Genomic DNA, 26,708 nt, shown 5'->3' with positions numbered 1-26,708 from the left:
GAAACCTCAATGCATTTTGCATTCTGGTTTACATTCCGCGGTTGAGCAATTTTGAACAGCGCCGATGGCAACAACGAAAGTTTAGACAACGATGTATGTTTAGACAACGGAAGTTAGGACATCACCGTGCAGTTTGACGGCAACAACGTGGTAAAACCATGGAGGTTTTTACCTCCATGGTAAAACCAGGGAGTTGTTATGGAGCTCCCTGGTAAAACAGCAGCAACAACTTTAGTTTAGACCATGGAGCTTAATAGCTCAATGTTTAGACAGCAACAAACTTAGTTTAGAAAACGAAATAAGTTTGCTCTTTTCGCGTTCCATATCAAACAGTGTACGTTACATTTTGAATGTTGACAATCCTCCGTGTGCAGTCTTGCATAGCTCCAATGTAAACAGTTACCGCTTAGTAGTTGGCCCTGGCTACCCAGTCATCTTTGCAAATCACATTCTACACGACTTGGTTGAGCTGTGTAACCAATATCAGTACTCATTTTTTTAAACATTTTTTAAGACTAAAAATTATGCTATAAGGCAAACGGTAATTTAAACAATATGAACATAAAGGTGTTCATGCGGGACATTCCTTCTCGCAAGGTTTCCTGAACCCCATGTCGATAAGAGAGGTACTAATTTAGAATATGTCGCGTTTAAATTGGTATATTAATATACGCTAAATAGGATAATACAATGAATTAAAAAACCGTAGGTATAGATCAATTGAACTTACTCATCATTCACGTATTTTAACAAAGAAATAAAAACAAGAACAAACAGCTAGCTTGATATTAACAGAAATATAGGCCCGAAATTAAAATTATCACGTTAACGTCTATAATTAATAGTCTAAATCTGAGAAAATTCTCTGAGTACTTTAAGTCAATTTGAAGTGATTAAATCAAACTGAACTACCTTCCCAGATTCTTTTGTTTTCCTCCTAATTAATGTTAACATACGGGTATTTTTTTAACTCTCTCCCTGAAATCAATTATTTTACAATCGCAAGCAGAAAGCAACGTAAAAGAATTGTTTCAAAAGTTTCGATATTCCTTCAAATATTGTTCAACTTTGATAACATATTTATGGCAGATTATAATGTATATTCAAACATTTATTCTGTAGTATAAACCTTAAATAATATTTGACTAGTTATAATATAGACGGAACAGTAATATTATGAATTTTTTTTATATAAAAATATACCAAAATTACCGCATAAATTTGTTTCAACCTTGTCAGTCTATCCAAGGAAAAAATGCCATTTTGGAAACATAAATTTGTTTGAATTTGTTCCTACATTTACGTAGCTTTTACAAGGTATACATTTGATGGTGAGTTCTAATTTGCTTATTCGTAGTTGCATATGTCATATTTATTTATATATTTGTATCAATATAAGTATATAAGAGCTAAAAGTTTGAATCATTTTGTTGTTTTATGGATTGCAGACAGGATCCTCCTGATATTCTTGGAACGCCATTCTCCAATCTTCTAAATCTTTCTGCCAGCCGCTGAACTCCTCTCGCCACTCGAGTTCGGCTGTATCCATGGAAGCTATACATATAAACGCAAAAGGATAAGAAACAAACGTCTCAGTATTACTAACAGGCCAATATGCAAGGCACAACAATAACAATCTTTTTTGTTTTCATATCAAGAGTGGTCTATGACATTGGTTTGAGATTGGGCAAGGGCGAATGTGTGTCAATTCCTTACAATGCATTTTAGTGCTAGTGATGTTGACCATGAAGCCTACACACTCCCGCGCTGGCAGTGTGTAAACATTTAGTGTGGTGTCCAGGGTCCAGCGCTAGGGGACAGATGGGATTACTATGGGACCAAGTCCTCGTAGAAGCTCCTAATGACACTAGGTCATTTTTAAGTATTTTCTGTCTCTCCCGCGAGGAGAATGCGAAAATAATTTTGATATAATGACATTCATGTTTAGGCTCTTTGAAAGTCATTACGCTAAATTTACGAAGGGGAAGGGTTATATACTCCCCGTTCCCCGATGTAGGAACCTGTGAACTATTTTCATAAACACTCATGTATGTATTGTATCGTTCGGACTGGTCACGTGACACAAACACAAGACCGCACCGCAATTGTACACGTGATGAGACGCATACCAAGGAACGTAACAGAAGAGATTTCCTCTAAAGGGTCTCGCTTTTCAACAAACGAATTACGTGTCATTGGTTTAGCCTATTTATGGTTTCGAATGATTTAGACTACACGTTCTAAACAATATGTAGGTTAAATCAGTCTAATGTGAAACAATATTTCCAGTATAATTCTCACGAACGAATTCAATGTGCGCATGTGCAAAGGGACATATTATTGTTCACGGCAATATTTGGTTTTCGATAACATATAATGTTCCTAGCTCATACAGTGACCTATAGGTAGTAAGAGAGAGAAAAAAATTGTCAAACCCATTATCTTACTCAGGTGAGAGACAAAATAACATGGCAGTTGTTTTCTTCATTTATCCATTTTCAAATGGTTAGCTGTTTGTATTACCTATGTAACTTGTAAGATCCGGTTTGAATCCATCCCAGAAGGCGCACTCGTCAGCCTTGAGTCCACGATCAACTGACATTTCACTAGCAAGTTCTTTATATTGTAACTCCGGGATGGTAAAGGCTGGCCATTCCCAATCACCTTGACCTGGTAAAGAATTGGAATCGGGTCGACTCGGGTCACTAAGTATGAGAAAGAATGAGATGAACAAATATATCAAACAAATAAATAAATAAATGAAAAGTAAATCAGAAAAATAATTAACCGCAGAAAACGTCATGATTAATAATTACAGGGAGCTGACAATTAATTTGACACCTGCCTGGTAAATGTAAACACCATCATGACCGGAAATTTAGAAAGCTTCTCAGGTCAACGATAAGTGATAACATTAAAACTTTTCCTGATAATTCTTCTTTTTTAGGGGTGGGTGGGGCAGTTTGTAACTGAATGAATTTCTGCTTATAACTGTTTTGCAGTCACCAGACTGCCATAAGCGTCTCGGTAAAGTTTTTTTCTCTTCTGATGCATGAACTAGAGGTAGAACTCTATCTCGAGGTGAAGGGGCGGGCGCAGAGGGCCTCTAAATGAGGATATATAGAGCGATGTTCGGTAACACAGTATGTTCATGAATCCTATTCATTGTTTCAAGCAGGCACTCGAAGTTGATGTTAGTAAGATGTATATACAGTTTCATATTCATCCGTGTATGGCAAAAAAAAACCACGGCCTGTGATGAACAATTCCCACCGATATCAAAGACAATTGTAGTTCCTCTCTATATCACGGTTGAAAGGTCATCAGTGTATGTTGGTCACTCAGTATGCTAGAAAGACTGTTAATGGCCACCCATGCTCAAATTTCAACAAGCAGTTTACAGTCATGACTCTCAAAGTATTGCTATACCCACACTGAGATATTTTATGATCTGCTTTAATAATCGTCACTGTCTATAGCAGGGGTTCCCTAACTGGGGTGCTTGAACCCCCAGGGACGGTGCGTGAGTCCATCCCTGGGGGTTCGTGAGACGTTTCTGAAAGTCAAAACTAGAGTACTTTTTGTTGAACTCAAATCTGATATATCATATAATTTAGTAATGTACAAAAGTCGTACCAATCGACAAACTATTTTCTCGTTCCATACGCATATGTTGCCATAGTAGTACCGTACCGTGCATGTGATAAATAACTGAATTATGAAACAGACACAGGCCGCATAACTTTGGTGAAGTTGGTGTGCGCATGACAGTACCGTACGTCGTGAAGATAAAAAGCTGATCTCATCTTGAACTTTCCAAATAAATATTTGTTCATCTCTTGTTTGTTTTTTTCATTACAATATTACACTATGGACTTCATCTTTAACGAAGTACTGTTATGCGTAATAATGACTCAGATCGTGTCTCGAAAAGTTGGGGTTCGTTGACAACTCTGACATCCACAGGGGGTTCGTGGGGGGATAAAGTTAGGGAAACCCTGGTCTATATAGGAATAATTTTTCAGGACGAGAACCACCAGCAAGGTACTTTTGAATACTTCGTGCAATTTGTTAGCATGTTTTAAATTTCAGAACAATACTGATTATATTTAGGTTCCCATTTGGCCCAATATATCGTATTTTGTAATGATATATTGAATCAATGGAGATTAGACTTAATGCAATTTTCCTTTATTTTTACTGTCATAAATTCACGATTCAAGCAAACAACATTGCTTATACTAATTCAAACAATGACATGTACAATACAATATCCTCACACAAACATTCTTTTCCATGCAAGAAAGAAAGAAATATTTGATGTAATGTAAATATTCAAGCACTAGTATCTCTGTGATGTTACCTTTAGACTTGCTCAAGTCTACGTTATACTGCATATTAATGGATTATCAAACCACGGTACCTCTATCTTTTACCTAAACGAAAATGGTTATCTGTGTCTATACGGTAAGAAAAATGTATAACATAGAAACATCAATGTAGAAACAAATTTCAGAGATAAAATACAAACAATTAGATAAACTAAACCTTTTAACATGATACAAAACAACATCCTTGCCTATTTCAATGCATATAAAGAGTTATTGTATGTTTTTTTAATTTTTTTTTATTAATAGGGACAGTCTATTAATTCTTACCCGCTCTTGGCGAAATTTGTCCAGAATTGCATTAATTTGACAGACAATTCAGCTTCACTGTCTGTCATTGGTCCATGCCATTCTTCCCTACCAGGAATAAATGGATACCCGAACACATACTGAAGTTCTTCAGCGTGTCCAGCTCCTAACCATCCGGGACCGTTTCCATCTACTATAAACACTGACCTATGGATGTAATGATGAACAATTAGAAAACATTAGCCGATTACACACACACACACACACATCAGCAAAGGTTGTGATTTGAAAGATATATGCACCGATATCGAATAAGCGATATTGACTAGATAGGAAATTATATGCACTAATTTTCATTAGATTCGTATAGGTGTTTCAGTTACCTATTGTTACAATACAAAGTGACCATATAATCAATTGTTCAATTAAATGAACGAGAAATGTTGGCGGAAAATTCGCTTACCAAGATACAAAGGGTTAAAGGTATGCTGTATTGGCCCCAAATATGCTAGATATTCAAATATGGTCACCTTTGGTCAAACTTCTTAAACTGTTTTTATTACAACCTTCAAAGAAATTGTCCTTACTGGGACATTCAGTCATCTTGTGTAAGCCTTAAAAATGTCTGAGAACAATTTGAAGAGTAAGAACCTCCAGGAAAGTACTTTTTGAAAACTTCTAGCAATTATAGCTTGCTATAATTTGGGACCTATACTGACTACCTTTATGAATAGGGAAGACTATAGACGTTGCAGAAAGCAATTTGTCAAGAGCAAGGGCGCAACAATCCTTTGTAAAGGGGGGGGGGCGGGAGGGGAGGGGAGGGGCTAACATGATATGTAGCCCAATGTAGAGGTCTTAGAGGAGGGGTGACCCCGGCCCTTCAAGAAACTTTGATGATGAAATGGAAGATTCTTAGCTGCAAATTGGTGTTACCTTTTGCAACGTTGTACCGCCCATATAAATGCAGATCTATGTACGTCACGCTATATATATATATATATATATATATATATATATATATATATATATATATATATATATATATAATGCAATGGAGGTAAACGACAAAGGCAAATGAATATATATAAATGAAAATCGTAATGAGTTGGAAAATCAAGTTCAGTGAAAAAACTTTCAGCCTCCACCGGGATTCGAACCACGGGCCTTTCGCTCTGTACGCGGACACCCTAACCACATGTTTGACATATTTTGCCTTACTCTAGAGATCAAACATCTCTAGAGTAAGGCAAAATATGTCACCAAAAAAACAGAACTAGTATTGTTCGATACAGGTGACAAACGCCTACAGTGGAATTACGACCTTCCTTACCGGTTTCGAACCTCTGGACATACAATCAGCGTCCATAGCCTATAGTGGTTAGGGTGTCCGCGTACAGAGCGGAAGGCCCGTGGTTCGAATCCCGGTGGAGGCTGAAAGTTTTTTCACTGTTCTTGATTTTCCAACTCATTACGATTTTCATTTATATATATATATATATATAAGGATATATAAGGATCTCTTTCATAATATTCTGTATTTATGTGTATTTTCCCAGTGTCAGTTTTCCGTTGTTCATTTTCTTATTATCGTCTTACGTGGTTGGTACTTGGGTGAAGAAATAGAGGTAAACCGGATGTGACGTCATCATAGCCCGGTCTCTCGCTACCTTCAGGCAAGGACAGCTGAAACTTTCGTCACCGGAAATACCGACGATTGTGTCGAAGTAGTCGTGGTTCGTGTCATCCCAATGAGCCCAGTCAACATACTGCTGTTTTATCGAATCCTCTACGATCTCATATCGCACTGGATTATAGATTGTCTGGGATACAGTTACCAGCTGTCGACAAGAACACAGACTGAGAACGTTATGCAACCCAATACACCGATTTGTGTCCAAGTCTTGAACTATCATCACCCCCCCCTTGCCCCTCCCCTTGGGCTGAAAATAACCTAAAGGAACGATTCAGCATAATTGTAGACTATACCTGTGTGCTACTTTGACACCCATATAGAAATAGAAGCTTACAGAAGTTCATACCACTGAATATTACCTGCTAACATTTCAAAGCTATATTTACTAGGCTCAAAATTAGAGAAACACACGCAGACGGGAACTACAAAAAGTCGGGCGGGGGGGGGGTGGGGGAGGCGGGGGGAGGCACTTGCAGATTTCCACACCGTAATGATAGGTTCACTAACAGTAGGTTCGATGAACTGTTCGCAAAGCACAAAACAGCTGATCTGAGAGATTAAGGGATTAAGCATCATTTCAATATGGACTGTGTTTTGATTTCTTGAAAATATAATTTTAAGATTATATTCATCCTTTGATGGTAACGAATACTGTCAAGGTTGGTAGCTAAACTTTACATGAACTATATATCAGTAGTGATTTCATTAAAAATATGGAAAATATTATGTACCATGTTGAAACTAGACTGATTGATGACCGGAGCTTCCTCCGTAAGGGCGTAGTCGGGGAATGAAGTCAGTATTAATAATGTACCCTCATCTCTGTTAAACCCGACAATGACCGGACAATCCTTAAAGTCGCCTCGCTGTATCATAGTGATGGGAGATTCATCCAGGAATGTGCCATCCACAGTTGGACCAAATCGAATCTGGTTCTGCAAGCATAATGACAACATTGAAGTCATATATGCAACGGTAAAAAATGGTAAATACAGCGGTTTGGAAAGAACAGGCATGACGGTTACTTGCACTTGATTAAAAATTAAACACAAGAAATACATGTATATGTGACTAATTATCCAGTTGCAGGGAGAAAGGTGACAAAAGTGGGGATAGGGGGGGGGGGGGGTAGGGTGAGAGGCATGGGGAGCAACAACAACTTGTTTGATCTACATTTGTCAGTTATACAAGTAGAAAAGGGAAATAACGTCAATTTTATCTCAAATTTGATTACAGTTTTCAGGCAGGCAGCATTACTTAAATAATAAAGGTATACTTACAGCCGACGCTATGTTTTCCAAGGTTCGGGCGTCGATCTGTCGTAAACAGTCAACTAACTCCGTTGTATCTGTGCTGCTGCAGTTAACCGATCTACCTAATCTGAAAGCTTCGTTTACTTTATTGCTCTCCCAATATTTATTAAATGACCACGGTGTCAATACTGCGCCACTCTGTAGAATATAAACAACAATAATTAAACAAATAGATAAACAAACAAGAATTAAAAGATGTCAAAGGATGAACAAAACATTTCTGCGGTGAGTTGGCACACTGTTTGCATGAATGTAAAGTAATAAAATCAAAATATATGTTCTTATATGCTCGCAATTTTTTGACGAACAATTATTGATCGAAACGTCTGTATCTCATCGGCGGGTTGTTATGTAGGCAGTTAGTAGACGAGACGGATGGCTACGATTAAGGCCGGTTCTTTGGCCCGTATTTATTTAACCGTTCTTAGTAATGGCTTATCGGTCAATTCACCCGATGGAGGGCGCTTTACCCTTTTACATACATAATCATTGAAGGAACGGTATGCAACACGGGTGCATGGGAATTAGGCATGCGCAGGATACTTCGGAACCCTCGCCCGGTTTTGGCGCCACTGTCTATAAGAACATTTCATTACATTCTGACCTCCTGTTTGCATTTTTATTTTTTATTTTTTTTGGGGGGGGGGGGGGAGGGGCGTTGGATTTTAAATTTATATGATTCACTCTGACCCAGTCATTTGACTTTGCACATGAGATATGATACTATTCCTATCCTTTTTTGTCAGTTAGCAACTCCCAATTTGCTATCTACGTTCTTTCTAATATCTATATCTATATTCTTATCAATGTCTATATATCTATATCACAAAGCAACTCCCCAAATTTGCGAATTACTAACTGAGTTATCAAAATGCAGGACTATTTTGTGTCTAACGAGTACAAACGGTTTATGTCGCGGTTTCATTTGTAGCCATTTTATTTATTTATTTATTTGGGGGGGGGGGGGTCTATTCTTATGAAATTATTGCTGCGCTGTGGGTGGAATAACCTCCGGATTAAGTTTTTATTTTATCTTGACTTTGCTTGAACGATGCGGTACGGTACTACCACAGTTAGGCCTATACTAATCCGATGCTTTAAACGATGTGGTATATGTTACTACCACAGTAAAACTAGTCCGATGTCCCCACGGACAGAGTTTCCTGAAGAATTCCTCAGGAGAATCGACCCGCGTCTATAGGAATACCAATCCGCAAGTATGATCTGAAATTCAACTCAACAACCTTAACACTGAATAAAGTAACCGTTGAAAAATATAAGAGGAAAATTTCTGTTGCTCCCTATAACATGTCCATCAGAATTAAGATATACTGCACCCCTGCCCCCCTCCCCCCCCCCCCCAAAAAAAGGGTAACAATAATAATAATAATACTAATAATAATAATAATAATTATAATAGTATAATAATAGTAATAATAGTAGTAATAATAATAATAAAGTACCTCTAGAATTGCTTGATCGAACAGATCCCGACTGAATTTTGAAATTAAGTGGAAGTCGACGCTACCGGCTCCAGCACTCTCTCCAAAAATGGTTACTTTGGAACTGTCGCCTCCGAAAGCTGCATGAATATTAAATATTAAAATAGGAAATGTTGTTATTTTGCAAAGCCGACAAGAAAAAACGGAAAGAAGAAATGGGGTTTGTGTTAAATGGAAAGGGGATGATTAAATTTCTCTTATTACTGTATGGAAAATAATTGTAGAAGGGTAGAAAAGTCCATTATGGTGACCATGCACCCACATTTTGACTTACGTTTTGTACAACATTGTTTAAAAAGAAAATTGACTTCTTGAAAAAAGGAGGTAAAAAGTTCGGTTAGAATGTGATCAAAAGTTGTCGCCCAACATTAAAACGACTCATTATACGACATATAATTAGACTTTCGTAACAGGGACGATAAGATACAAATAATTAAACGGAAAGGACTAATTTATCACCCTCGATGTTATTTCGAACCCAGCGAAGAGCTTCGGCTTGGTCAAGTAATCCATAATTACCAGGAGAAGCTGCATCCCCTGAACGAGAAAATTCAAGAATAAGAAAGGAAATTTCAGATCAATATGATTATTTATCTTATGTCAGTGGCTCGCTTCGGAATGAAGGGGGGCCGGAAGAGCTGAGGGAGGTGGCGGAGGGAGGGGGCTGTTCGTAAACCCACACTCCTTCTCCACTTGCAATTAAAGTAATACATCGAGATGGGACCTGAGTTCAAAAAGTGTAGGTAAGTGAATGGTTGTGTATATGTAGAAGAATGTGAGGAATGGGGCTCACAAGGCATTAGCTTAGTACAGATAGTCTTGGCCAAGTCATTTGTGATATTCTTTTTCTCGCGTACAATCTGTACATGCCTCAGAGTCCGTTTCTGCCTACCACGAATGTGCTTACTCACTGTATTTTACATGCCCGAGGATCTGTCCGATACAAACTATAGTCTCAATTGAAAGCGTTGACGCGGGCGTTCTCTGGGCAGTACAGCAAATATAGATATGGGAAAATTGCATAGTGGAAAAGAAAGGTACACTATGCTTTAAATACTGGGTCTTAACAAGACTAAGTACAGACTAGAACTAGGTGGAGAGAGAGAGAGGCGGAGAGTGGTGGAGAGGTGGAGAGAGAGGTGGGAGGGGGAGGGGGAACGCAAAAGGAGAAGTGGTAGGTATAGGAGTCGTTGATTTATGTCTCTGTATAGTTGGAATAGTAAACAATATATATATATATATATATATATATATATATATATATATATATATATATATATATATATATATATATATATATATATATACAACTCTGCGTTAGGTAATATAAGATACATATATACAGATAACAATATAAATGAGTTTGCTTGTATACCTGTATCCAAAAATCCAGTCACTCCTAATCTGTAATTAATGGTGACAAGAATGACGTCACCTACTGATGCCAATGAGATCCCTGAGTAACAGTCAGCCATAGACGATCCTGAAGTGTAGCTACCTCCATGGATGTAAACCATAACTGGCATCTTTCCGGTCTGGAGAGAAAAATTAGTCAAACTATTTTAATAAAAAATTTAAATTGTACGGAGAAAATAATTGAGTTAAGAGTAGGGTACCTACATTCGCGACTGTGATAAAGCTACCAAAAATGGTTCACTATTCTTAATCCCATATCCCTTTCATATTTTCCCAGCACGCCGTATTGACCCTGGGCTGTTGCCCTGACCCCCCCCCCCTCTCCAAGCCAGGCCTGAGTATCTGAGTATCAAGCCTCAAGATTAATAACGAACTTTAATACAATAGAGTAATTGAGTCAGAGTAAAATGAACACAGAAAAAAACAAAAACAATACCGTTTGGTTTGGTGCGAAGATGTTTAGGAAAAGACAATCTTCGCTAGATCTGTACATGGCGTCAATTTCAGGGAAGTTAACAAACTGTTCACAAGATGCTCCATAAGCAGTTGCATTGAATACCCCGGACCAGCTCTGCTTGGCTACGGGAGCGCGGTAACGGCCTGGTGGTTCGGCATAAGGAATGCCCTGAAAACAAGCAATGAAAAAGTATACCCAGTATTTATAGTTATAAATATTCATTAAAAAAGAAGTTGGTCGTCAGCTACTATGGCGACGTTCCTATATTACATCATTATTGTAGTATGGTATTGCATTAATAAGAACAGGCTGCACCGAGAAACTTAAATCGATCGTTGAAAATCCAGCCTGTTGGAATCAGCATCTTACTCTGATAGATTGAAATTGGTAGCCAATAGTTGTGTAGATTGAAAAAAAAAGTGGGGGGTTTAAATCGGAATATATGTTTCTTTTGATGTAAACCCAGTTGGTATACAATCCATCCATAGTAAATCTTTCCCATCATGGGAGATATTCACCGATATACAAACAGCTTTTACTCACCACATCACGTACCATATATCTTTATCGCATTTACTATCTTGAGGAGAGCAAACGCGTGACGTGACGTTGCCATTACGTCACCGCCACTTTCGAAAATATTAGAAATTATGGGGTTATAGAGATATTTAATCTATTATGACGTCACAGAATACGAGATGTTGATACATTCAGCGTAACGTATGACCAATTACCGTATAGTCACGTGTGATTTATTTATTCATTTATGATGTGTGATTATTCTGGCAGCACATAGGCATACACAATAGAACAAACCGCAAAAGAACCGTACAGTAACAAATCTGTGACATCGTTGGGTAGTGGAAAATCTACCATTTCTAAGATTAACAATCGATATATATACACAATGTTTGTAGAAAATAACTCTGTAGCATTTATGCCAAATATTAAAATTATCAAAATTAGAATACAGGATTTTCAGCGTATGCATGGTTTTACAGCGAGTCAATATAATCAATAATAAGTAGTAGGCATATCTGTATATCCGTCATTTTGCTTACTACGTATATGTTATATACCCCAAACGCGGAGAGGTCTCCTGACACTGCCCTAAAGAAGCCTTCCTCGTTCGGATCTTATATCTCTGAAGAAATCATCAAAGCAATTCGTTATCTACATACCTTAAAGACATTTATATTGGTGGATTTGTTGATGAATTTATTCTCAATGAAGTCAACAGACATTCCGTGTACCGTTCCTAGCTGTAAGTCGACGAAAACATCTTCCCCAGTAGCTAACCCTACAATGACCGTTAAGACAGCCAACACTAAGCAGTGTGGTAGGGAAGACATGTTGAATCTGTGACGGGTGTTAAATGTATAATATAATATTGTCTTGCGAGCCCGGAATGAAGCTGTTACTTAGCCGACAGCAGAAGCCTATACTACTAAAGTCTCTAGTGTGACTTAGGCTAAATGACAGTGATGAAATAGGCAAACAGATAACACACTTAAAGCCATATTTGACTTTAAAGGGAAAGGCATAGCGTCAATTGTGCAATCAGATTTTGAGACAGTTCAATGATTTTTAACCTTTGTTTTTGTTGTTGTCGTGATCTGTTCGTAGAACATTTAAGGCATAGTATATATATGATCTGTTCCCTTTTGTTATTGTTTTGTTGTTTTTGAGAAAAGCACACAAAATAGAATCTGAAAAGAAACAGCAAACTGCAAAGATTCACCATGAACCCAGTCCCTTATACACTAAGACTGAAACCAAGTGAGTATACCTTCAAACGTATAGGGAATGTATAAATGCTACCAGCACCCGACAAAACGAGACTGTGACGAGTTGACCTAAGTAGCTTATGTCAAGTTGACCGTGTGTCGAGGTGACTGATTAGTCGAGTTGGAATGTGTCGAGTTGAGGGTGTGTCGAGTTGACTGACATTCTATATGATTCTGTACGTGATTGGTTGATTTATGTGGTACATATATAGGATTTTTGTACCACATAAATAGGCATGGAGATGCGCTCAGCTGATGGGTCGATTTATGTCCGACATAATTTGTGTTTATGTGGTACAAAATTCGGATTTATGTCCGACATAATTCAGTAATTATGTCGGATATAATTCAGCAATTATTTCTCATGCGGCCTACCATACACGAAGGGCACAATATCGGAGTACGTAGGCAATATACTCACTAAACTAGTTTACTAAACCCGCCACGCAAGATCATTCGTAACACCAATCCAGTTCGGAGTTTCGATTTGGGAAAGGGATTGTGGAGTAAATTGAATATACACAAACCTCGCTCAGCATTGTTACGAATATTTAGACCAAAAAGACCGCTAACAACGTTATGCCAAGAAATTAATCATCGAAGATACACTCGAGTTTTGACTAGGTCTATGTGTTGTAGGTACGGTAATATGATCTTTTCTTCACAAATTCTAGTAGTACTAGTGCTCGGCCGCGCTCCCTCCAAAGGGTCGCCACTTGCCCCATTGGAGGTTTCCTGTTCCCCGATCTGGTCTTCGGAGTTTTTAATGTGGAATAATTGACAGAAGAACGACTCGTTTATGTCGACCCGTTAAAGCCCATTTGTTTTATTTCATTAAAAAGGAGGGATCGTAGTATGCATCCGTGAAGTGTTCGCTACATACGGAGCTGTATACTGGCTAGGCCCAGTGAAATCGGCGCTGGTGTTATGCACTAACTTGGTCATAATCGCCGTGTTTTTTTCGTCCTTCGGCCATGGATGAAGGCTAATTGCATGGGTTATGATATTGATGCAGCCCCCAACAACACAACCGACCGGCATTTCTCTCGGATAGTTTAGAACAGTTGTAAAACAAACTTGAAATTTCTAACGATATAGCGTAATACAGTGGTTGTTCTCTCAGTGTAAATGTGCGTGTATATATGGAACGGTATGATCGTCGCGCATCCGTACATGCCTGGGCTTGGCACCTGTGTTCCTAACATGACGTCATCGTTGTCTTGTTTTGAAATCGCATTTTTTCAGAGGTCTTTTTTGCGGATGCGATTATTAAAACGTTAATTTCTAATTAGTCCTTGATGTTTTGAAGGTGATGAGGATAGTTTGAACATAGAATTTCTCATAGATTCAGAGGAAGTTACTCTCGATTAGTTGGACTTTGGATATCAAGTTGAGTGTGGAGTGAACATACATCAAACATACATCAAAGTTTGCAAAATCTCTTCTTTTTGCAATATTTAAAATAACGCTTATGGAGTAATTTCTAAAAACCATGTGAGCAATTACTACAGACCGCCTTGAAGGCCAATAATTCGTCCTATCATTAACGAATATGACAAAAAAGTGATGTTTCTGCTGTAACCAGTGAGGCACTCCTGTGACACAAATATCCTTCCGAAGTGATCTACACTCAGCAAGAAGCCTAAGCTTTGCTTACCTCAGAGACAAAATTTAACATTTTGTCAAATACTTGGATCTACTGAATTCTTTTGCCCAACAATGGCTGGAGACAACAAAGGAAACAATAGCAAAGGACCTGCGGCAGCTACAAGACAAAGCAAGCAGTCAATAGCCGAAGTCGCGTCCATGGTTACAGCTGATCTCTTCGAGAGCGATGAGTTTAAGGCTCTAATACAACTGTGTGTGACCAAAGCTATTGAAAGCAAATTTAGCAGCCTTGTAGAGCAAATAGATCAGTATGAAGGAAGACTATTTGCAGTCGAAAATAAACTAGACCATAAAACAAGCGACTACAAGATACTGGAGAAAAATTCAACAACTTAGAAAAAGCCCAACTATCACAACATGCTTCACTCAACAATCTTGAACAATACACCCGAAGAAACAGCGTACGAATCACCGGAATCAACGAAGTTAAAGGTGAAGACACAAATCAAATTGTAAAGGAACTTGCAGCAGAAAAGCTATCTGTAACCATTACCGATCCAGACATAGACAGATCTCACCGAGCAGGACGCCAAAGACAATGGGCAAAGAGAGCAATTCTTGTCAAATTCACATCCTACCAAATGAAATCCCAGGTAATGCGAGCAAGAAGACGCCTAAAATCCACTAGCATCGTAATCTCAGACGACCTAACGCAAGAAAATCTGACGCTTCTAAAGAGGACCAAAGAACACAATAAAGTAAACAATTGTTGGACTATTGATGGCCGAATCATCGCACTCATAACGTCATCCAATGGACAAGAAACAAAAATTAATATTAAAAATGAAAGAGACCTCGAAAATCTGTAAGTTTACTGTTCGAATAGTCTTCTGATAGACTGACAAATACCGTTACAAAAATTTATGCTCACAATGATTTTTTTTCTTCAATGAATTTATGTAAACTAGCCTTTCCATTTTTCCTTTCTTTAAATCATCTATATACCTTTAAGAAGAAACTAAGATCAGACCAAGTAAACCAATGGCAATGTTATGCTTATAATGTATTTAAATTGTCCAAAAATGGTGTGAACACTGTAGAATTAAACATCTTTCATCTTCACTGAAACAGTAACTAACGACCAGGGAGACGAATTAAGTAATTTTCCGTGTAATTACTATAATGATTCTAGTTTTAATAGCAATATTCAGTGCCCTGACATACATACCACAATTCTTCATATTAATATCAGAAGTCTTACGAAGAACTTTGACCCTTTTGTAAATTTTATGCATTCTATTAACAATTTTAAATTCACTTTTATATGCATTACAGAAACCTGGCTGCATGATTTTTCTCCTATTGACACCCTCCAAATAGACGGCTACAAACTCTTTCATAGAAATAGAAATATTAAAAGAGGAGGTGGTGTTGCCATTTTCACAAAAGAGACTCTAGATGTAAAGATAAGAACCGATCTTACTCATTTAATGAGTGATAGCGCTGAGTCACTTTTTATTGAGCTAAATAATGTTACAGTCAGAAATACAATAGTAGGAGTCATATACCTACCACCCGATCAACAAATTAATCACTTCGTTGAGTGCATGGGTAACTGCTTAGAAGCACTGAATACTGAAAACAAGGGTGTCTTTCTTGCAGGGGACTTTAACATTGATCTTGTAAAGAAGAACGAAGTACAAAATGTACAAGAGCTTCGTAACATAATGTCCTTATACTCTTGTTATCCGCTAATTGATAAACCTACACGGGTTACTTCTGCTACGTCTTCTTTGATTGATAATATTTTTACAAATTCTACAAATGTTTCTAAGAGTGGTATTTTATTGACTGATATTTCTGACCACTATCCAATCTTTTGTGTTTCAGGAAGTAAGATTCAAACTAAAAGAAAACATGCTATTTTTAAGAATAACACATGCCGCAAAAATGTTAATCACCTGAACAATGAGCTCAGTGTCCTCGACTGGTCTTTCATTACTAATGACCAAAATGCTGAATCTGCCTATAGCAATTTTTCCAATATTTTCTCACGGACCTTTAACAAGTGTTGTCCATACAGCAGGGTACATAAGAAAGTTAATTATGGAAAATCCCCATGGATTACTGCTGGTATCCTAAAATCAATCAGACAAAAACACAAACTATATTCTAAATACATACAAAATCCCACTTCAGTGCGTAAGTTAGCATATACAAAGTACAAAAATCGACTCATAACTACCATTATAACTTGGCCAAAAAGATGCATTTTAGTACTTTAATTGAGATGATGATGATGATATTGCTAATGAATTCAATAGTTATTTTTCTTCAGTTGCTAGTGATTTAGCTAAAAAGCTTCATGCTGGCCAGCATACTCCATTAAGTTATGTTAATAGTAATATTCCAAATTCTTTTGCGTTTTTCCCAACTAATGTTGAGGAGGTAAAATTAGCTATGTCTAAATTAAAAAATGGCAAGAGTCCTGGTTATGATAATATTACGAATGAAACTCTAAAGCATGTAGCTGATATTATTTCAATACCACTAACCCATATTATCAATTTGTCTTTTTCAAATGGAGTTTTTCCGTCAGAGCTGAAAATTGCGAAGGTAATTCCAATTTTTAAGTCTGGGGACGCGAAGCATTTCTCAAATTACAGACCAATATCTGTGTTACCTGTCATTTCTAAAATCATTGAACGTCTTGCATACGATAGACTTTATAAGTTTATTACAAAACATAAAATCCTATTTACAAACCAATATGGTTTTCGCAATAAACATTCTACTTATATGGCTGCTTTAAGTCTCATAGATAAAATTTCAAGAGGTTTGGACAATAGGCTCACTACTTCTGCCATATTCATTGATCTTTCTAAGGCTTTTGATACCATTGATCATCGTATCTTATTAAATAAATTGTTTGCCTATGGTGTTCGTGGTACCGCCCATAACTGGTTTAAAAGTTATCTCCATAATCGATGTAATTATGTACAGTTTAATAGTTCCCACTCAGATCGTATCCTATGTAATATTGGTGTACCGCAGGGTTCTATACTAGGACCCCTATTGTTTATTCTCTATATCAATGATATTTATAATTCATCTGTGAACTCAACTTTTATCTTGTTTGCTGACGATACCACAGTATTCCTTCAAAATAAGAACTTACATGACACTCTTGCTGAAGCTGTTAATGGTTTCTCAAACATTTCTGACTGGCTCAGAACAAATAAACTTTCTCTTAATATTCTAAGAACAAAATTACTGATTTTTGATAACAAGGTCCAAGACTCTAGTAACATTAATGTTATACTGGATGGGCATCAAGTTGATGCTTCACCTCATGCTAAATTTTTAGGGATAACCATTGATGATAAGTTGACTTGGAAACAACACATCTCCGAGGTCAGCAAGAAGCTTTCTAAATCCAATGGTGTGATCAACAGACTAAAGAATTTTTTACCTAAGAAGTCACTTTTGACCCTGTATAATGCTCTTGTGCTTCCCCATCTCAACTATAGTCTTCTTGTCTGGGGCAATACACAGTCAACTCTACTTAACAGTTTATTTAAGTTACAGAAACGTGTTATCCGCAATGTAAACCAGACTCATTACATCTCGCATACTGCTCCTCTCTTTATAGACTCCAATACATTAACTTTATATGATTTGTACAAGTACCAACTAGGGATATTTATGTACAAATTTCATCATGGTCTTCTCCCACCAGCTTTTAATAACTTTTATACTTGCAATTCTAGTTATCACACTTATAACACTCGTTCGATGAATATGCTACACCATCCTTACTCTAGAACTAGTTTTAACCATTCTCAGATTCGTAGCACAGGTGTACCCTTCTGGAATTCTCTTAATCATGCCATTAAAATTTCTCCAACACTCAATACTTTTAAGCAAAAACTAAAACAATACCTACTGCATAGCAATCCATCTTAGTTGTACTTCCTGTTTTTTTTTCTCTTATGCTTCTTTTTCTTTTTATAAGATTCTGACTTTGTTGGGGGGTTTTTGGGGAGGGGGTGGGACGGGGGTTGGTGGGGTGGGTGTTGTTTTTTGCACTTTCTTTGTTACAAAGGGACCAGACCAGAAAAGTATACACTTATTTCTGGTTCCTCTACTTCCATCTCAAATATATATTATCTCAATACTCTATATTTACTGTTTAATGTATTTGATACCATCTATATTCATCATAAATTGTTCAAAATGTAAATAATGGAATGTTGTTCAAATTTTTCAAAATGTAAATGTAAAATAATGGAATGTAGAAATAAATTCAATTCAATTCAATTCACTTTTCATGTCATGGCCTCTTTAATGGTTCAAGTGCAGTATTTCTTGCTGGCATTTTGTCTCGACACTCGTTTTACTTGTTTTCAGACATTCACAGCGTATTGTTGAAGGGGCTCAAATAAGTAGGCTTAAAAGTGAAGCCTTTGTGCCGGAATTTTGTCAAGACACTCATTCTACTTGATTTCCGACATTCACAGCGTATCTCTACACATTGTTGAAGGGGCTAAATGAAATCAGTTTAAATGTGGAGTATTTTTATGCTGGTACTTTGTCTAGACACTCATTTTACTTGATTTCCGACATTCACATCGTATATGCAGCCTCCTATTCGTATGAGGCGTAACGCAAATGTTATCTGGTAGGCTGGCGGTGGGAGATACGGTAGCTTATAAAACAAGGTTTCCACAATTTGACCTTTAGTGACCCCAAATGGACTTGGACCTCCAAGACCCCATTTTTTTTTTTTTTTTTTGGTGGAGGTGTGTATAGCCACGTACAGTAGACTGACCTGTTTTTATCATGCCATAGTGTTATTGTATCAAAATGGTGGTTCGGGCCATTTCTATTGTAACAGCTAGTTCTGGTTATACTAACAAGCAGAAATATAGTGTCCTGAAGTCATCGAAACCTCAATGCATTTGCATTCTGGTTTACATTACGCGGTTGAGCAATTTTGAACAGCGCCGATGGCAACAACGAAAGTTTAGACAACGATGTACGTTTAGACAACGGAAGTTAGGACATCACCGTGCAGTTTGACGGCAACAACGTGGTAAAACCATGGAGGTTTTTACCTCCATGGTAAAACCAGGGAGTTGTTATGGAGCTCCCTGGTAAAACAGCAGCAACAACTTTAGTTTAGACCATGGAGCTTAATAGCTCAATGTTTAGACAACAACAAACTTAGTTTAGAAAACGAAATAAGTTTTCTCTTTTCGCGTTCCATATCAAACAGTGTACGTTACATTTTGAATGTTGACAATCCTCCGTGTGCAGTCTTGCATAGCTCCAATGTAAACAGGTACCGCTTAGTAGTTGGCCCTGGCTACCCAGTCATCTTTGCAAATCACATTCTACACGACTTGGTTGAGCTGTGTAACCAATATCAGTACTCATATTTTTAAACATTTTTTAAGACTAAAAATTATGCTATAAGGCATACGGTAATTTAAACAATATGAACATAAAGGTGTTCATGCGGGACATTCCTTCTCGCAAGGATTCCTGAACCCCATGTCGCTAAGAGAGGTACTAATTTAGAATATGTCGCGTTTAAATTGGTATATTAATATACGCTAAATAGGATAATACAATGAATTAAAAAACCGTAGGTATAGATCAATTGAACTTACTCATCATTCACGTATTTTAACAAAGAAATAAAAACAAGAACAAACAGCTAGCTTGATATTAACAGAAATATAGGCCCGAAATTAAAATTATCACGTTAACGTCTATAATTAATAGTCTAAATCTGAGAAAATTCTCTGAGTACTTGAAGTCAATTTGAAGTGATTAAATCAAACTGAACTACCTTCCCAGATTCTTTTGTTTGCCTCCTAATTAATGTTAACATACGGGTATTTTTTTAACTCTCTCCCTGAAATCAATTATTTTACAATCGCAAGCAGAAAGCAACGTAAAAGAATTGTTTCAAAAGTTTCGATATTCCTTCAAATATTGTTCAACTTTGATAACATATTTATGGCAGATTATAATGTATATTCAAACATTTATTCTGTAGTATAAACCTTAAATAATATTTGACTAGTTATAATATAGACGGAACAGTAATATTATGAAATTTTTTTATGTAAAAATATACCAAAATTACCGCATAAATTTGTTTCAACCTTGTCAGTCTATCCAAGGAAAAAATGCCATTTTGGAAACATAAATTTGTTTGAATTTGTTCCTACATTTACGTAGCTTTTACAAGGTATACATTTGATGGTGAGTTCTAATTTGCTTATTCGTAGTTGCATATGTCATATTTATTTATATATTTGTATCAATATAAGTATATAAGAGCTAAAAGTTTGAATCATTTTGTTGTTTTATGGATTGCAGACAGGATCCTCCTGATATTCTTGGAACGCCATTCTCCAATCTTCTAAATCTTTCTGCCAGCCGCTGAACTCCTCTCGCCACTCGAGTTCGGCTGTATCCATGGAAGCTATACATATAAACGCAAAAGGATAAGAAACAAACGTCTCAGTATTACTAACAGGCCAATATGCAAGGCACAACAATAACAATCTTTTTTGTTTTCATATCAAGAGTGGTCTATGACATTGGTTTGAGATTGGGCAAGGGCGAATGTGTGTCAATTCCTTACAATGCATTTTAGTGCTAGTGATGTTGACCATGAAGCCTACACACTCCCGCGCTGGCAGTGTGTAAACATTTAGTGTGGTGTCCAGGGTCCAGCGCTAGGGGACAGATGGGATTACTATGGGACCAAGTCCTCGTAGAAGCTCCTAATGACACTAGGTCATTTTTAAGTATTTTCTGTCTCTCCCGCGAGGAGAATGCGAAAATAATTTTGATATAATGACATTCATGTTTAGGCTCTTTGAAAGTCATAAGGGTAAATTTACGAAGGGGAAGGGTTATATACTCCCCGTTCCCCGATGTAGGAACCTGTGAACTATTTTCATAAACACTCATGTATGTGTTGTATCGTTCGGACTGGTCACGTGACACAAACACAAGACCGCACCGCAATTGTACACGTGATGAGACGCATACCAAGGAACGTAACAGAAGAGATTTCCTCTAAAGGGTCTCGCTTTTCAACAAACCAATTACGTGTCATTGGTTTAGCCTATTTATGGTTTCGAATGATTTAGACTACACGTTCTAAACAATATGTAGGTTAAATCAGTCTAATGTGAAACAATATTTCTAGTATAATTCTCACGAACGAATTCAATGTGCGCATGTGCAAAGGGACATATTATTGTTCACGGCAATATTTGGTTTTCGATAACATATAATGTTCCTAGCTCATACAGTGAGCTATAGGTAGTAAGAGAGAGACAAAAATTGTCAAACCCATTATCTTACTCAGGTGAGAGACAAAATAACATGGCAGTTGTTTTCTTCATTTATCCATTTTCAAATGGTTAGCCGTTTGTATTACCTATGTAACTTGTAAGATCCGGTTTGAATCCATCCCAGAAGGCGCACTCGTCAGCCTTGAGTCCACGATCAACTGACATTTCACTAGCAAGTTCTTTATATTGTAACTCCGGGATGGTAAAGGCTGGCCATTCCCAATCACCTTGACCTGGTGAAGAATTGGAATCGGGTCGACTCGGGTCACTAAGTATGAGAAAGAACGTCATGATTAATAATTACAGTGAGGTGACAATTAATTGACACCTGCCTGGTAAATGTAAACACCATCATGTCCGGAAATTTAGAAAGCTTCTCATGTCAACGATTAGTGATAAAATTAAAACTTTTCCTGATAATTTTTTTTTTTTTTTTGGGGGGGGGGGCAGTTTGTAACTGAATGAATTTCTGCGGATAACTGTTTTGCAGTCACCAGACTGCCATAAGCGTCTCGGTAAAGTTTTTTTCTCTTCTGATGCATGAACTAGAGGTAGAACTCTATCTCGAGGTGAAGGGGCGGGCGCAGAAACCTCTAAACGAGGATATATAGAGCGATGTTCGGTAACACAGTATGTTCATGAATCCTATTCATTGTTTCAAGCAGGCACTCGAAGTTGATGTTAGTAAGATGTAGGTATATACAGTTTCATATTCATCCGTGTATGACCAAAAAAAAAACACGGCCTGCCGATGAACAATTCCCATCGATATCAAAGGCAATTGTAGTTCCTCTCTATATCACGGTTTAAAAGTCATCAGTGTATGTTGGCCACTCAGTATGCTAGAAAGACTGTTAATGGCCACCCATGCTCAACAAGCAGTTTACAGTCTTGACTCTCAAAGTATTGCTATACCCACACTGAGATATTTTATGATCTGCTTTAATAATCGTCACTGTCTATAGCAGGGGTTCCCTAACTGGGGTGCTTGAACCCCCAGGGGGTGCGTGAGTCCATCCCAGGGGCTTCGTGAGACGTTTCTGAAAGTCAAAACTAGAGTACTTTTTGTTGAACTCAAATCTGATAGCATATAATTTAGTAATGTACAAAAGTCGTACCAATCTACAAACTATTTTCTCGTTCCATACGCATATGTTGCCATAGTAGTACCGTACCGTGCATGTGATAAATAACTGAATTATGAAACAGACACAGGCCGCATGACTTTGGTGAAGTTGGTGTACGCATGACAGTACCGTACGTCGTGAAGATAAAAAGCTGATCTGATCTTGAACTTTCCAAATAAATATTTGTTCATCTCTTGTTTTGTTTTTTCATTACAATATTACACTATGGACTTGATCTTTTACGAAGCACTGTTATGCGTATTATATATAATAATGACTCAGATCGTGTCTCGAAAAGTTGGGGTTCGTTGACAACTCTGACATCCACAGGGGGTTCGTGGGGGGATAAAGTTAGGGAAACCCTGGTCTATAGGAATAATTTTTCAGGACCAGAACCACCAGCAAGGTACTTTTGAATACTTCGTGCAATTTGTTAGCATGTTTTAAATTTCAGAACAATACTGATTATATTTAGGTTCCCATTTGGCCCAATATATCGTATTTTGTAATGATATATTGAATCAATGGAGATTAGACTTAATGCAATTTTCCTTTCTTTGTACTGTCATAAATTCACGATTCAAGCAAACAACATTGTTTATACTTCAAACAATGACATGTACAATACAATATCCTCATACAAACATTCTTTTCCATGCAAGAAAGAAAGAAATATTTGATGTAATGTAAAAATTCAAGCACTAGTATCTCTGTGATGTTACCTTTAGACTTGCTCAAGTCTACGTTATACTGCATATTAATGGATTATCAAAACACGGTACCTCTATCTTTTACCTAAACGAAAATGGTATAGTTATCTGTGTCTATGCGGTAAGAAAAATGTATAACATAGAAACATCAATGGAGAAACAAATTTCAGAGATAAAATACAAAAAAATAAATAAACTAAACCTTTTAACATGATACAAAACAACATCCTTGTCTATTTCAATGCATATAAAGAGTTATTGTATGTTTTTTTATATTTTTTATGAATAATAAGGACAGTCTATTAATTCTTACCCGCTCTTGGCGAAATTTGTCCAGAATTGCATAAATTTGACAGACAATTCAGCTTCACTGTCTGTCATTGGTCCATGCCATTCTTGCCTACCAGGAATAAATGGAAACCCGAACACATACTGAAGTTCTTCAGCGTGTCCAGCTCCTAACCATCCGGGACCGTTTCCATATACTATAAACACTGACCTATGGATGTAATGATGAACAATTAGAAAACATTATCCGATTACACACACACACACACACACACACACACACACACTCACCTCCACAATAATATTGGGACCAGTAACTTGGTACGTTTTGCATCAACAATTGTGGGACCTGATTTGTGGGACCAGAATGTACACCTTATGTGTGGGACCTTAAAAACACACCTTTGTGGGACCAGACCAAATCGTGGGACCAAAAAAACACACCTGAGAAACATCATTTGTGGGACCAGACCAAATTGTGGGACCAAAAAAACACACCTGAGAAACATCATTTGTGGGACCAGACCAAATTGTGGGACCAAAAAAACACACTTGAGAAACATCATTTGTGGGACCAGACCAAATCGTGGGACCAAAAAAACACACCTGAGAAACATCATTGTGGGACCAGACCAAATTGTGGGACCAAAAAAACACACCTGAGAAACATCATTTGTGGGACCAGACCAAATTGTGGGACCAAAAAAACACACCTGAGAAACATCATTTGTGGGACCAGATAAAACATGTTTCAAACTAAATTTGTGGAATCACACCCAATATGTGGGACCACAAATCATGCTGTTCCAACATGTCTGGGACCAAAAGCAGACCTTTCAAATGGTTTGGGTACCAATCCCAAAATGCAGGATTAACTCCTTTGTGGGACGTACCATCTAATGAACACAAATACCGAGTCTCTGTCTCTAAGACAGAAATTAAAGGAGCTTTGGTAGTTGAAAGATAAATTATACATAAGTTTCTGTACTGTTTCCCCCGAAATCAGCAATAGATATTCATCCTGCGAATATTTTCCCCAAAAAACTGCCTCAGCAATAGCAATTTCCAACAGAAATTTCTTTAATCAGCAGAAAAAACAGTATATATATGAATTTTTCTTAAGTTGACGTCCCAGCTCAATAAGTTGGAGGAATACTGTACAGAAAGTAAGGAACACATTTATCTCTCATAACTACCTATCCTCCTTTAGCCATTCACATGTGTCAAGTTAAGGAACTGTAAATATGTTAGGAAAAGAACATTTTCAATTTTTCACAGTTGTCCTTATCTTTCAGTCTACACTGCATATAATTTGACAAATTGACCACAGTAATTCACTTTTCATTCAGTTTGAGTTTGAACTAATACCATTTCATGCACAACAAACTTGGCATCAAGGTATTCTAATTCGAAGTATTTCTCTGTTTAATTGATACATCAGAATAACTGCTGTTTGGTTAATAATGCTAAAGTTTTTTTCTATTAGTAGTGCTCAACAAGGATAGCAGCTTTATATGTATTCATACTGGGCAGAATCAACAATGTTGTCAGTTTGCACTAACATTTACAGTAGGCTCAAATGAGCACAGAAAATGTGGGACCAACCAACTATATATATATATATATGTATATATATATATATATATATATATATATATATATATATATATATATATATACATATTTAAAGCGGGAGGCCTGGGTTCGAATCGGCTCGAAGTTTTTTCACTGTTCTGGATTTTCCTTCACATTACGTTTTCAACGGGGACACCCTAACCAACTAGGCCATGGACGCTGATTGTATGTCCAGAGGTTCGAAACAGGTAAGGAAGGTCGTAATTCCACTGTAGGCTATTGACACCTGTATCGAACAATACTAGTTCTGTTCGTGGTGACATATTTTGCCTTACTCTAGAGATCAAACATGATGCTAACCAACTCGAAAATCATTTGTGATTCCTAAAGCTGGATATATATATATATATATATATATATATATATATATATATATATATATATATATATATATATATATAGTTAAAGTTATATATAGTAGAAGATAATTCCTGGCCTAGCATATCCTGTTTTATAGCCCCACAGAAAACTTCGAGCCTCCACCGGGATTCGAACCCGGGCCTCCCGCTTTAAATATGTATATATATATATATATATATATATGTATATATATATATATATATATATATATATATATATATATACATATATATAGTTAAAGTTATATAGTTAAAGATAATTCCTGGCCTAGCATATCCTGTTTTATAGCCCCACAGAATTGTTTAAGAAATACTAATTTTTTTTTTTTTGATTAGTAGCTAGTCCTCAATAAGAATGACAGCTTTTTATATATTTCATACTGGGCAGAAGCAACTGTGTTGTCTGTTACCCCTTTCATTTACAGTATAGGCTTCAAAGAGCACAGAAAATGTTGGACCAACCTGCTGTTGGTTAAAAGGATAAATCAAAGCTAACTTGCACTTCTTGTTTTATATCCCCACCGAATTGTTTTACAAATAAAATCTGCTTAGTTGATATAGATTAGATTAGATTAGATTAGATTAGATTAGATTAGATATATATATATATATATATATATATATATATATATATATATATAGTTAAAGATAATCATGGCTAACTTGCTCTTCTCGTTTTATATCCCCACCGAATTGTTTAACAATTAAAATCTGCTTAGTTTTACTCAAGTAGTATGGTTATAAACAGGGGTTGCAGCTTTATATACTACATACTGGGTAAAAGTACAGTA

General features: G+C 36.9%; 1 protein-coding gene across 3 annotated transcripts in view; it reads right to left on the bottom strand.

The window, feature by feature from the left end:
• Positions 1–644: 644 nt before the first annotated feature.
• The window catches only part of LOC139975719 (cholinesterase-like), a 43,527-nt gene continuing 17,463 nt past the window's right edge, over positions 645–26,708 (bottom strand). The window contains exons 1-11 of one of the 3 annotated variants that reach the window (XM_071983829.1): positions 12,203–12,457; positions 11,001–11,189; positions 10,524–10,683; positions 9,608–9,685; positions 9,110–9,228; positions 7,614–7,784; positions 7,065–7,268; positions 6,237–6,478; positions 4,659–4,844; positions 2,524–2,705; positions 645–1,554 (exon numbers count right to left, since the gene is read on the bottom strand). In XM_071983829.1, the coding sequence (XP_071839930.1) occupies positions 1,436–1,554; positions 2,524–2,705; positions 4,659–4,844; positions 6,237–6,478; positions 7,065–7,268; positions 7,614–7,784; positions 9,110–9,228; positions 9,608–9,685; positions 10,524–10,683; positions 11,001–11,189; positions 12,203–12,373 (1,821 nt within the window). In that variant the 5' untranslated portion in view covers positions 12,374–12,457 and the 3' untranslated portion in view covers positions 645–1,435. Of the gene's footprint in view, positions 1,555–2,523; positions 2,706–4,658; positions 4,845–6,236; positions 6,479–7,064; positions 7,269–7,613; positions 7,785–9,109; positions 9,229–9,607; positions 9,686–10,523; positions 10,684–11,000; positions 11,190–12,202; positions 12,458–20,005; positions 20,916–21,884; positions 22,067–23,948; positions 24,135–26,708 lie in introns of those variants that run through there. The other 2 variants (XM_071983828.1, XM_071983827.1) reach the window with 2 other exon arrangements.

This window comes from Apostichopus japonicus, chromosome 11 (genome assembly GCF_037975245.1).
Source record: "Apostichopus japonicus isolate 1M-3 chromosome 11, ASM3797524v1, whole genome shotgun sequence".
Classification (NCBI taxonomy): domain Eukaryota; kingdom Metazoa; phylum Echinodermata; class Holothuroidea; order Aspidochirotida; family Stichopodidae; genus Apostichopus; species Apostichopus japonicus.
Note: the sequence above shows the minus strand (reverse complement) of the source record. Positions and strands in the feature narration are given on the sequence as shown.